This window comes from Gorilla gorilla, chromosome 9 (genome assembly GCF_029281585.2).
Source record: "Gorilla gorilla gorilla isolate KB3781 chromosome 9, NHGRI_mGorGor1-v2.1_pri, whole genome shotgun sequence".
Classification (NCBI taxonomy): domain Eukaryota; kingdom Metazoa; phylum Chordata; class Mammalia; order Primates; family Hominidae; genus Gorilla; species Gorilla gorilla.
This window is the reverse complement of record NC_073233.2, coordinates 64,850,589-64,863,643: the sequence shown is the minus strand read 5'-3', so window position 1 is coordinate 64,863,643 and position 13,055 is coordinate 64,850,589. Positions and strand designations below refer to the sequence as shown.

The following is a 13,055-nucleotide window of genomic DNA, read 5'->3' as shown; positions in this document are numbered from 1 at the left end:
ATACAGACACACGCGTATTCTTTTTTTGCCTGGTAGAAATATACTTCTGTGATGTTCCTTCAACTCCCACACATGCCCCTCCATGGCTGGCACATCTCCTAATTATTTCCATCCACTCCCTCCCATAGACCTTTTGTGCGTATATTTTGGCACACATTCTCTTGGTTCCGCCTAGTTCCTTTCTCTCTTTCTTTCTCTACCTCCCTCCCTCTCCCTATCCCTCTTCACAGCTCTTAGGAAAATTTGTTAAACTATACACTTTTTATTATTAATGTACATTTATGAAAAATTCTTCACAGTTACAAAAGTGCATGGTTATAAAATCATCTCCATACAAAGGTTGACATCTTCCCTCTAACCCCACCCCTCCCCAGCCCTCCCACCCCCAGACATTAGCACATTACAGGACAGTGCTTAGAAAAACTGAGAGCTCTGTGGATCCAGCTCTCCGCCCAGTGCTGTGACAAACACAATAGTGATTTACAAAAGACCTTGTGACGCCCTCACTTCCCTTTTGCCTCTTCCTGGGGTGGGGAAGAGCAGACAATTTTCTCTGGCTTTAGGAAGATGTCCTTTTGAGGAATGGGTTAAGATATATCTTTTTAGTCTTCTACTGCTGGAAAGGATGTCAGCACAGACACCTATAGGGGAAAATGGAAGCTGGAGGTCTTCCCCCATGGTTGAAGACAAACACCTGTCTTGATCTGTTCAAATTTCATACATGTCCCTCCTTGAAAGGGGCCATGAACCTCTGTAGCAACTCTGGAGACCTATTTCTGCAAAGTTCCCTGGGAATTCCTCTAGGAAGGGAGAAAAAGAGACGAGGGTTTGTCTGAGGGTGACCGGAGATAACTGACCCAAAGTGATGTGATTCAGATATGAGGGCTCTTCTAAAAAAGAATTTTCTTGGCCCAAATCTTGACCAAACTAAACTTTGATATCCTCTGGCCTAGCATGGAGGAAGCTTCTGCAATGAGGACACGTCTCTGAGGGGCAGGAGAGAGCAGAGGGAAGCAAGAAGTCAGGTTCTCATTAGGATGCCTCTGCCACAAATTTTTCTCCTTCTTTATTTTTTGAGCATCCAGTCCTTCCCTAAACCTGGTGGGATTCCATCTTAATCTATCAAACAATGTAATATTAGATTGGTGCAAAAGTAATTGCAATTTTTGCTATCACTTTTAATGGCAAAAACCACAATTACTTTTGCACCAACCTATATATGCCTATTTAGGCATGCTTATTTATGCATATTTAGCCACTCAGCCTATGGCTGAGTGGACTATGTCAGAGAACTGAACCCAAGTTCCAGAGAGATCTGTCCCATGTCAGCAGACAGCCAACATACAAGGAACCTCACAGACAGACATACAGATGCAGAGATACCCCATCACATATATGTTAACCAGTTTGGACAATTTGAATGAAGCCTGTGGTCACCAGGGATATGGGAGCAATTCTAATCAGGATTGTTAGATTATCTCTAGAAGGTTGCTTCTGATAGCTTGGACAAGATGATGGTGGTGGGGGAGAAGCAGGGAATTCCTTGGCAGTAAGGAGGTTGAATACTTTCCTCATTGTGCTCTAGTAAACTGAGGAGCTTCTAGCAGCAGGAGAAACATCTGTCCTTTAAAAGCCATGTATCCTATTCGGAAAGGTTTGGCATTAATGGAGACCAAATTGTCCCACTAGAAAGGACATTGATGTCAAGGGGGCATTTGGTGTCTTTTCTGGTTCTAGTCCTATGCAAAAAAGCATATATCTTAAAATATATTAACTACATTTTGGCAAACAATAGTTCCTGGGAGGTTATTATAGTATTATGGTATGCCCCTATGGGAAACTTTTCTATTTTGTCAGGATTATAGTTTCTAAAAGTTCCTCTCCAAGTATTTAGGTTGCTGGCCTGGCTTGTAGAGAACAGCTCGAGTTCACCATCCTTGGTCATCACAGAAGGAGAGAGCAGGGCACAGTTCTGCTTCGGATGTCACAGGGCCAGGGATTTGTCCCAGATGTTGTAAGCAAGATTCAGGGGACACAGGTTCAAGTACTTCAGGTCTCGCAAAGTTTCTGAAGACTCTTTTGGTTGACTAGCTCAGGCAAGCACGAGTGAGGGATGCCTTCCTGGAAGATGACATATTAGCCTCCTTCATTCCTTTCAGGCTTTCCAGGAGGATGGGCTGATAGAATACCGCTGGAGCTTGGGGCAAGGTAGGTGGAAAGCCCCTGTTTTAATTCTCCTCCTGGCCAGACTTATCAGCATGTTGGACTGTGCCTTGATGTTCTTCTCCTAAACTGCAGAGGTTCTCACCTATAGCTTTCTTGCCTGTTAGTATCTCTTGCAACACACGCAGCAGGGCTTGAGCAGGAGTGGTTAATACAGCTTCCTTTCTTGATTCCCAAAGATCTTACTTTTCACATGACTGCCACCATGGCCACCATTGCTGATGTTTTATCTACACACTGTAAAGCAGGAGTCTCCTATTCAGATGTTACCTGTGTAGTCTCTGTTTCAGAGCCTGCAATTTGCCCTACCGTGAGCATAGTTCAATCTGTACAGCAGATGGGTTTGACTGCCTTCTATTTAGCCTATCCACTAGCACATTCATGGATGCTGAATTCAAGGGCCCCACTACCCAGCCTTCTGAGGCATTCCCAAGCACTTGAGAAAGCACTGGAAAGAGAACTGTGTTAGGGTTGAGCCCCAACCTTGCCACATAGCAAGTCATATCCAACCTTGAGACTTTTTTCCTCATCTGTAAAACAGGATTACTGATGTTTGATTTACCTCCTGCACAGGGATGTGAAAAGTCAAGGAGAATGATGCAAAAATACTCATGAACTATCCGGTGCTGAACAAATAGAGGGAAGATAATGATGCTGCTGACGAAACTGATGAAGAAGACCACGATGATGATAATTGTGCTTTGCTCGTAAAGTTACTTGATTTTTGACTGACTGATTAGATGCAGTTTCCCTGAATGGAGCTGCCTACCGCCTTCCTTCTAGGGCTTATCCAGACAACCTTGGGTAAGTCACTCAACTCTCTACGATTAATTCATCTGTCAAATGGGGATAATAAAAACCACCAGGCAGTGTTGCTGTGAGAATTGAAAGAAGTGAGTCAATAGATATAAAAGTGCCCAGAGGAGTGCCTGGACCTTATGAGGAACTTTGTCAGCTCTAGTTGAATTTGAATTTATGTAACTCTAGAGGGAATGGTGATGTTCCCCAACTTGGATGGGGCCGTAGAAAGAGCACGGACTTTATCTTGCTCATAGTGGCATGTGACTTTAACCTCTCTGAGCCTTAACTGCCTCATCCGTAAAATGGGAACAACAGCATTCACCTCAAAAGATTTGTGTGTGTGTGTGTGTTAAAGGGAATGGTTTGTGGAGAGAGATTTTCAAAGTATCTGACACTGGCAAGGGCTTAGTATTTAATAGCTCTCTCACCCTCATGCTTAACGTGGGTAAGTTGCTTAGAAGAAAATGCAAAGCCTCATATGGTCATAACTGTGCTGCCTTTGTCCCCTTTTAGCTCTGGGTGCTGCCAGGCTGTGGATCTGTGGCCCACAGTGCACTTTCCTGGTGAGACCCTGTGGCATGAGCACTGTGGCAAGAACAGTCACATGATTAGGATCCCAAGGTGCCAGGACTCTTGCTGCCCCAGTTGCTGGGCCTCCTGCCTCTCTCTTCTGAAGCAAAGCTTGAGTGAGAGGCAGGAGCAAGGGCATTGAAAGTGTCCATCCTCAGCCTGCTGCCTGGGACCTCACCAACTGGTGACATTTGGTCATATGGGGGCAGTCACTGGGAGGTGGTCTCACCTGGTAGCTGCTGGTGGAAGGAGGCCAGGGGCTGTCATAGAGGTGTTCTTACTCCCTGGAGGCAGTGGCTGGCATTGCTGAGAGCTGACAGTTTTGGTGTCAGGCGGTGGGGGGTAGGTTTGAGCTCTGTGCCACACCTCCTCTATACAAGTAAGTGACCAGGAACTGTTCACTCTTCTCAACACAGCACACTATGCATATTCTGGCCTCTACCATTTGCAGACACCCTTCTTTGCCTACCTGACAAAGTAGATATTTCCTGATGACCCAGTTCACAAATCACTCTAATCTTATAATTCTCGTGGACATTGCTAGATACAGATGAAGGCTCCTCCTCTGGGCCTCCATAATGATGTGCTCAGAGTCCTGACATATAGTCTTAAAGGGAATAGTTTTTGGATCTCTCTTCTTGACCAGAGGGAAGTGCCTTGAGGGCAGGGACTGAGTCAGTTCATCTGATGTTCCCAATTCCTAGCGCACCGCCTGGCCCAAAGCAGATGCTCATACAAAGTGAGTGTCCCCACCTTGCTTGAACCATGACTGAGGCAGCCAGGTCACCATGGAACCAGAGTAAGCAGTCAGGGAGTGCGTCTGGTGGCCAGCAGCTGTGGCGGTCAGCAGCATGGAGGGATGAGAGGCAGGCATGTCAGATCTCTTCCTCTTCACTGGCCTTGCTCCAGCGGTGGCAGCAGTTGGCAGTGATGCCCAGGAGGAAGTTGGTGGCCACAGAAGCAATGGAGACCACGAAGCCCACGAACGCAATGAATAGGTAATCATCCAGGGTCAGGGTCAGGTGGCAGGCCTTGAAGCTCTCCTCAGTGAGTGAGAAGAGCAGGGCGCCCTCGACTTCAGGAGGGCCCCGGCACTCAGCCAGCTGAGAATCTGTAACACAGAAGCCAGGGAGGGTGAGGTACCCAGGGAAGGACAGGGGATTGGAAAGCCCACCCACAACCGCTCGCTGGAAAAAGTAAGAAAGACATTCATTGAAGTTCTTCCATGTGCCAAGAATTCTACTTAACTCCTTTAGTTCCCTCAACAACTCTCAAGGCAAGGATTTTTATGCCTATTTCTATAGATGTGGAAAGTACTGTTTAAAGAGTTTAGCAATTTGCTGAAAGTCATCTGGCTATGACCAGTGGTAGATCTGGGGACACCATCATCTCTTACAATAACCTCCCAACTGGTTTCTGGGCTTCAGAAGGTGTCTGTCCTCAGCCTGCAGGCTGGGACCTCACCAGCAGCTGACAAACGATTTTAATACAGTCAGCTGAGTGGTTCTTTCAAACCTGATGTCCTGCCACACCTTCTCTACTTAAACCCTTCCCTGGATTCCTGTCTTTGAATGGAGCAAAAACCAAGGTGCTCCCCTTGGGCTCCAGGGATTCTTTCCCATCTCTTCCACTCTGTTCCTTACTTACCCTGCTCTAGCCACACACACCTCCTGGTCATCCTTCCATGATCCCAGAGTGTCCCCTCTTGAAGCGGGGAAGGGATGCTTTTGCATTTGTCCCTTTGGGAGGGAACTTCTCCCATCGATCTCTGCACAGCTCAGCTCCCCACTTCCTTTGGGACTTGGCTCAATGCCACATTATTAGTGAGGCCTTTCCTTAAGACTCTGAATAAAATAGCACCCCACTTCACCTCCCCCGGGCTCGCTATCTTCCCTGCTCTGCTGTGTTTTTCTATGTAGTGTTGATCACTGCCTGAAAGTTTATTGGTTTATTTTCTGTCTTCTCCCCTTTCAATATAAGCCCCTCCCATGGTATCTTTAGCATGAGAACAGTGTCCTGTCCATAGTAAGTGCTTGATGAATCTTTACAACATGAATATAAGAGTCTGTCCAACTCCAAATCATTGGGCCTTTGCACTACTTATGTTGCATTTCCGGATACACAGGATATAAAGTTAAGAGTATGGGTTCCAGAGCTATTGGCCTAGTTTCAAATCCCCTCTTCACCCCTTGCTAGTTGCATGATTACAGGTAAGATATTTAATCTCTCTGTGTCTTGACTTCTTCATCTGTCAAATGAGGATAATAACAGTATCTACTTCTCAGGGTTGTAGTGAGGATTCAGTGAGTTAACATATATGAATTATATGCTACATATTAATGTAATATATAATATATAACATATATTTCAATTATATGAATTATTATATTGGTTGTTTTTCCTAGAGAGGCCATTGGGGGTCATATTCTGCACTCAAGCTTCTGTAGGAGAGGGCTGCTTTTTCTGGTGGGGTTATTGTTATTTTCAGCATTGATGGTCTCATCTCATTCTTCTGGGGTCACTTTTATGAATGCATGATGTCTGTCAACGGTCTTATCTCACTCTGCCTGGGAAGTAAAGGTAGTGTGCAGGTGACACTCTTGCCATGCAGCTTTAAGCACCAGCTTTTGAGCAGCCAATCATTCCTTTGTTTAGTGGATAAATATTAATCAAGCTCTTACCTTGGGTAAGTCTTTTTTTTGGTCTTTCTGGCTCTCATGCTCTGCCTGTATAATAAGGGGCCTCTATAAGAAGGGGATAACCCAGCCAGGCACAGTGGCTCATGCCTGTAATCCCAGCATTTTGGGAAGCCAAGGCGGGTGGATCATGAGGTCAAGAGATTGAGACCATCCTGGCCAACATGGTGAAATCCCGTCTCTACTGAAAATACAAAAATTAGCTGGGTGTGGTGGTGCGCACCTGTAGTCTCAGCTACTCGGGAGGCTGAGGCAGGATAATTGCTTGAACCTGGGAGGTGGAGGTTGCAGTGAGCCGAGATTGCACCACTGCACTTCAGCCTGGGTGACAGAGTGAGACTTTGTCTCAAAAAAAAAAAAAAAAAAGAAAAGAAAAGAAAAGAAGGGGATAATCCAATCTAAATTTTCTGAGAGTCATTCTGCAGTTTTTGAGGGCAAGGAATCAAATGATGGATTTGGATTGAACCTTTCGAGAATTGAATCAGCATCAATATCCTTGGAAATGGGGAGTCAGGTTTGGAAGGAGAACACAACCTTCCCCAAATCCCAGGTTGAGCAATTCCTGTAGGCTGTGAGCACAGGACCCCTGTCCTGCCCAGGCCAGGATCCTCTCTGGGCTTGACTCACATGAGCTCTCCTCTGGAAACCTGAAGGTGCTGGACTCTAAAGTCTATTAGGTAGATGAAGTGGGTACTGGTGAGACAGTGAGATGGGGAATGTGGCAACACTCATATGGACCAGCCAGAGGAGCCCTTGACAGCCCTTGGTGGGACCACACAGGATGCAGGATGGGAACGTGGAGGCTGACAAAACCCCCTGGTAAGTCAAGGCACCAGTCCTAAAGTCATGCTGTATCCCAGGGGCTTGCTTATTATGGCCCTCTTTGTTCAATTTTTCCAAAAACCATGGATAACAGTGGAGTTCCGCAAAGAAAAAGGGAGGAAGCCGCTGAAAAGGACCTAAAGGGAAGAGCATCACCTAGTTCTGCCTCCACTGGCAAGGTTTTGTCCCTAAGGAGAAGCACCCTGGTGCGTGTGGCCTGGTGTTAAGTGTGTTCTGTGGAGGAACAGGGAACCTGGCTTTCCAGCTGGGCCTGCTTGCTTCCTCATCATGGGCCTGTGGACAGTCACTGTCCCCCTCTGGAGCTCAGGTTCCTCACCTGTACTGATGTATGTGTGAGCCTACACTGATGAAATCTTGGACCCCTCTCCTGCTCGCTGGGAGTCTGAGCTTCTTCAGAGCAGCAGGGACCTCAGAGATCACAGAAAAGGAGTCCCTGGGTGTAATGGAAGCTTAGTGCTTTGGGTGCCCTTTCTGTTATTAGTGCACAGGAGAGAGAGGGAAGGCGTGGCCTGCCAAGTTTGAGCAAGTTGGGAGATTGCTCCAGGCATCCTCCCACTCCTGCCCTCCACCATCGCCCCATCCCAGTCCCCAGCTATTTTGATGCAAGAGAATTTCCTCCTACAGCTCTGTGGAAACACTGGAATCGTGACCCACAGCCCTCCCCAAACTATTTTGGTCTTGGGCTCCCCACTCAGTCCTCCTCTCCCTTTTACCACATTCAGCATTGCTTCTTCTCAACATGGGCTGAGCTCAGGTTCTGGGAAAGCCCCTTGGATAGGGCCTTCAGCTACTACTTCTGGGTGCTTGTGCCAAGCCTTGGTGTTGTCACACAGGAGAGTTGGTGGCTAGGGCCGCAGCTGAACATTGCCTGCCTCTGGGTCAGGCTCAGATGCCACTGGGTTGGGATGCCCATCAAACCTATGTGATTTGGGCTTCTTCAGGCCCCAGTCCACCCTCCAGTTGGGATTGGCTGGTTGAGTTCCCGCATCTCAGTCTTACTTTCAGCTCCCTACCCTGTGCCCAAAGTTTACACTGCTCAGGGCCTTGAGTTTGAGGAAAGCCAGGTTCTCGTAGCTGAGATCCAGGTCTTGGAGCTGCATGAGGTCCTGGAACTCTACTGCAGCCCTTTGGCCAGTCCAGGACTCAGGTTCTGACTCTTCCAGCAGGCTAGAACCTGACTCTTCAGGATATAGGCAGGGAGATTGCCAGGACTCAAATCCTGGCTTCGACACTTAGCAGCTGTGTAACTTCCAACAAGCTACTGAACCTCTCTGTGCCTCAGCTTCCTCCTCTGTAGAGTGGCAATCTCATTAGTGTTCTTCTGGGGATAGGAAGAGATAGGTAAAGCTGCTTAAGAGAGGGCCTGGTAAATAGCAAGTACTAAGGTCTCAAGTTCCTCCTGGAACATACTGGCTGTCACGCAACTTAAGCTATTGCAGCTCTGTTGAGATTGTGTTAGCCATTACTATTTATATGAGAGTTTCCAACACTTGGAATGCTAAAAAAGCATTCTGGTAGATTAGAACAGGGCTTAGAAGTCAGATAAATCTAGGTTTTATTCATGGTCCTGCCACTTTTTAATTTTTTAATTTGTATTTTTTTCATGGCCCTGCCACTTTCTAAGTGCGTGATTACTGTCAAGCCTTTTTATTGTTCTAAATCTCAGTTTCTTCACCTGGAAAATGGGTATAATAAAAATGGGGGTCTCATGAGATAATGGATGCCAAGATCTTAGGTCATGGTGAAAGCTCAATAAAAACCACCAATGATAAGCTATTCTCACTTGTCTACTATCCGTCTGCCTCATTAGGTCATGAGCAGCGCAGCGGTGAGGGACATCTATTTCATGAATGAATGGGCCCTCGGTGCCTCACATGCACTGGAAGGATTCTACAAACAACCTGTTGGCCGAGCTGGTGTACAAAGAGGCAAGCCCACATTAGAAAACGCAGTAGGTGCTTTCTGGCTCTAAGTCTCCCCGCTTTCTTTGGAGCCTTTGCTTCCCATTGAGGCAAGCCCTCCCTGTTGACTGCCCCGTTCTGCCCCTCCATTACCTGCTGTACAGCGCTGGATCCGGTTTCGCAGCCACTTCAGCAGGGGCTCCATGGTGCAGCCACACACCCAGGGATTGCCACCGATCTGCAGGGTCACCAGCCCCGGTAGGCCCTCAAGAGCCTCCAGGCTGAGGAAGGCCAGGCCCCCATAGCTGAGGTCCAGGTCTCGGAGCTGCATGAGGCCCTGGAAGGCCTGGGGGTGCACCCTCCGCAGCCAGGGGTTGTGGCTCAGGTCGATGTGGACCAGCCCATGGGCCTCCTGGAACATGTCGGCTGGCACGTGGCTGAAATTGTTGTAGCTCAGATCCAAGTGTGCCAAGCGCTTGGCATGGAGGAAGAGGCCCCGGGGCAGCTCCATTAAGGAGTTGTTGTGCAAATCCAGCACCTGGAGCTCCATGTAGCATGTGAGGTAGCCAGGCGGCACTGTTGTGATGCGGTTGTGGGCCAGGCTGAGGTTTCGGGTGTCCATTGGCAGGTCTGGGGGCACGGAGAATAGCCGCTGGCTGCTACAATCCACCACCTGGTTACGGCATGTGCAAAGGACTGGGCAGCTGGTGCCAGCATCCGAGTGCATCAACCCGGCTGCCAAGAGGAGGGAGATCAGCAGCATTGCTGGGTGGGGTGGCCCGGGCCAGGGAAGCTGGGCCCAAGTGTCACCCATCTTAGGCAGCTGGCAACAGCAGTGCTGGAGGGAGCCCATGAGGACTGTGTCCATGGAATTGAGAGTCTGTGACACAGGAAGGCAGCTACATCTGGGGCCAGCGTCTGCGAAGGTGGGGCTTCTGAGCATGTGGTATCATGGCTAGGGACTTTCCCAGGAGCCTCTGAGCACCAGAGGGCTTCCTGAGATCCACGGGAGGTCCCCTTCCGGAGCCTAGGGGGCAAGACACCCAGTTGAGGTCCCCTAGGGTCTGGAATGATGATCAAAACCTGAGAAAGGGAGGGGACAAGAATGGGGCTAGGTCAGCTGCCAGCAGGTCCTGGAAGAGTTCCTGCAGATCTTTTGTGTCTCTCTCACCCATGCCTGCTGGATGTTTCCTCTTGGTGCTGTGTCTGGGAGGGAGGGGCTGAAGGAGATGAAACGTGCCCTTTAAAGATCCTTGGCACTTCTTCTGAGAAAACTTAAGTCCTGTCCCACGTCTGGGACTGATTAGGAAGCCAGGGCTGCACCTGGGTCTCCAGTGTTGAAGGTCTCAGAGGCCATTTGTCCTGGTGGCCTGGTGGGCTGGAGTCCAAGGGGGTCCCAGGGTGGGTGTTTTGGGAAAAGGGCCCAGGAGGAAGTGAGTCTCCATGGGCCTCCTAAAAGCCTGAGAGTCCTCAGCCTCAGTGGCTGCTGGAATCCCCAGGAAGCCTCTTTTTTTCCCAAAGAGAGGAGGACCCCAGGTGATGCCCACTGTCTGGGCCTCCGGGGCCAGAGAAAGTCATGAGTCCTGAAGGTGCAGGCTGAGGGTCAGCTGGCAGAGCTCTGGCATCTTCTCCAAGCCAGTGCCTTCCTCAGCGCAGTTCTGTATTCAGCAGGTGGAGGCCAAATTCCCTCTGTCAACAAGGAGAGCACTCAGGCAGAGAAATCCTGTGCCCTGGACACCCCCTTGTCCCTTCACCTAGGACCCTTGGCTTATCTTTGTCTCTTTCCTTTGCTCCCCCAACCACAAAGTTCTCTGCTTACTGTCTGTCAGGTGTGGGCCATGGTAGGTTCAGATCCCAGGCTCACATTGCTGTTACCCACGAGCCCTCCCTGACCCAACCTGCAGCCATCCTCCTCTGGGTTCCTGTCTTGGGTTAGATGCATTTTCTTCTTCTTCTCATAACCCCACCCTCATTAGTACCAAACACGCCACCCTTGAACAACTCCCTAAGAAAAATCTGCATCCACACTCTGGGGGTTTGCACACCCCTTTCAAACACTCTAAGCGCTCCTCTCTCTCTCTCTCACACGCACACACACACTCACACACCATTCTGTGACTCCCCCATATTTTGCTCTGCCCCGTGCTCACGCCTCGCGGTTTTCGCTCCAGCTTCCTTCTGCACAGGCGATCCTGCAGACCCCTCCCCAGTCGACCCCCAGCATCTTTCGCCCCCCTCTCAGCGCACACCCTTCATCCCAGCATCCCTTTCCACACAGTGCACTCTCCTGCTCGCCGCCCCCAGCAGAGGGACCGAGAGTGATGCCACGCCCAGAGCCTCAGCCCTCGGGCCCCGCGCCCTCTCGCTTCTCCCTTGCCCACCTGCTGTCCTCGGTCCTCCCCTCACCCTCGGCCTGGCGCTGCCTATTTTCCTACCGCTTCAAGCCTCAATCCCGCCCACCTGGAAATCACCCCAGCTCCCCTTCATGCAGACTCATTTTTCTAAGCCCCAGGTCTCCCCCCGCACTCCCACAGGCCCCAGGAGCCTACTCACTCCGTTCCAAGGACACAGCCATCAATCTGCGGCAGACGCGAGTCTCCCTCCCTCCTCCTGGAATCCCCGCTTGCTCCTTGCTTGCTTCAGAACAGATTGCCTCCCAGGCTGTTCCCCTCCCCCGGCCTCTCCTCCTCCTTGTCTCCCGGATCCCAGGCCAGCATCTTCTATGATTTCCCGTCCTGCGGTCCCCCTGCCCCTTCTTTCACCCAAAGGGAAATCACAGAGAAAGGATGCTCGGAAGAAAGTTCACAGAATGTGAATGCTTCTTTCTGAAACTCAGCTGGTGCCCAGGCTGCTGGGGTATAAGGCTTCCGCCAGAGCCAGGTCTTCCCCCTCCCGCCCTCCTTCCCACCCTCTCTCTCTCCCTCCCTCCATCCCTCCCCCTCTTCTCTCCCTTTTTCACTCCCCTTTTTTTCCTCGAGGGCCAGGTACTGACGTTTCGCTGTCTCTTAGCAACTGCCTCCACATTTTTGAGCAACAGGAGAACTGGCTGTGGACCCCACCACGAAGAGAGAGGAGGGAAGGAAGCACAGGGCAAAATTCACAGCCGCCCACAGGATCCTGGGGATAGAGCGAGGAGAAGAAGGGGAGACAAGGGTGGGCAACTGGACAGGGGCAGAGAAAGAGGATCAGGCAGGGCCCAGTGGGAGAGGTCGTAGTAGGGGCAAGGTGTGGACCTGGAATCGGAGACAGAGGAGGGATGGCTTAAGGGCATCACATCCAGAAGAAAAAACTAAGAGGGCTTGCAATGAATGGAGAAAGGGACTTAGTGGGGGATGGGGGGAGTGAAGAATGGGGACATTGAAAACATGAATAGGAATGGAAACAAAAAAGGGATGTGAATATGATAAGTTTGCTCACTTGATGGGATATATCTTTGTAGTCACCATATAATATCTACTTACCTGGGTTGGAAGGTATTTTAGGCTCCAGCTACCAGCTGATTGGCTCAGGGCTTTTTAGGGACCATTATTGCAGGAGAGACCTTTTATATGTTCCCTGATTTTCCCTAAGTCCTGACCCCATGGGCTTTCTGGGGCTAGGAGGCTTGGCTGGAGTAGACCAATGTCCCCTTGGCTTGGGATATGAGAACTTTTGGGGTCCAAAAGGCCAACTTCTTGGCCAGGTGGGGGCACCTGGGGCTCTACAGACACTTGGGTCTGTTAAGGGGAAAGGAAGCTTGTGATCCTTTCTTCTTTCTCCAGGCCTAAGGGATTCTGTCTGTTGTCTTGTTCCCATGCTTCCAAGCTTCCTTGGAGTGACTTCAGATGAGGATGAAATTTGTGCAATACCTGTTTTCTTGCTCACCCATTAAACAAGTCTCTAGCTGTCCTGCATTTTAAAAATCATCTTGACCGGTTGGTTTGCTCAAAGAGCTGGCTTATTTCTTTGCTTAATAAATATTTATTGAGCATTCACTCTACGCTGGGTACTTGGCCAGATGGTGGGCAACAAGATGGACATA

The 13,055-nt window shown here is 49.6% G+C and overlaps 1 protein-coding gene across 1 annotated transcript; it reads right to left on the bottom strand.

Annotated features, from left to right (window-relative positions):
* Window positions 1–242: 242 nt before the first annotated feature.
* On the bottom strand, window positions 243–11,892 carry LRRC55 (leucine rich repeat containing 55). The gene is made up of 3 exons (XM_004051148.5): window positions 11,588–11,892; window positions 9,188–10,723; window positions 243–4,705 (listed from the first exon to the last, which is right to left on the bottom strand). The coding sequence occupies exons 2-3, from the start codon at window positions 9,975–9,977 to the stop codon at window positions 4,470–4,472; spliced, it is 1,026 nt and encodes a 341-aa protein (XP_004051196.1). The 5' UTR covers window positions 9,978–10,723; window positions 11,588–11,892; the 3' UTR covers window positions 243–4,469.
* Window positions 11,893–13,055: the final 1,163 nt, after the last annotated feature.

What these genes read in the sequence shown, in the direction of transcription:
- LRRC55 (XM_004051148.5), bottom strand. Translation starts at nt 9,977, where the DNA reads ATGCTCAGAAGCCCCACCTTCGCAGACGCTGGCCCCAGATGTAGCTGC. An exon ending in GATCCAGCGCTGTACAGCAG is followed by an intron (nt 4,706 to 9,187) that starts GTAATGGAGGGG and finishes TCTGTGTTACAG; the next exon opens with ATTCTCAGCTGGCTGAGTGC.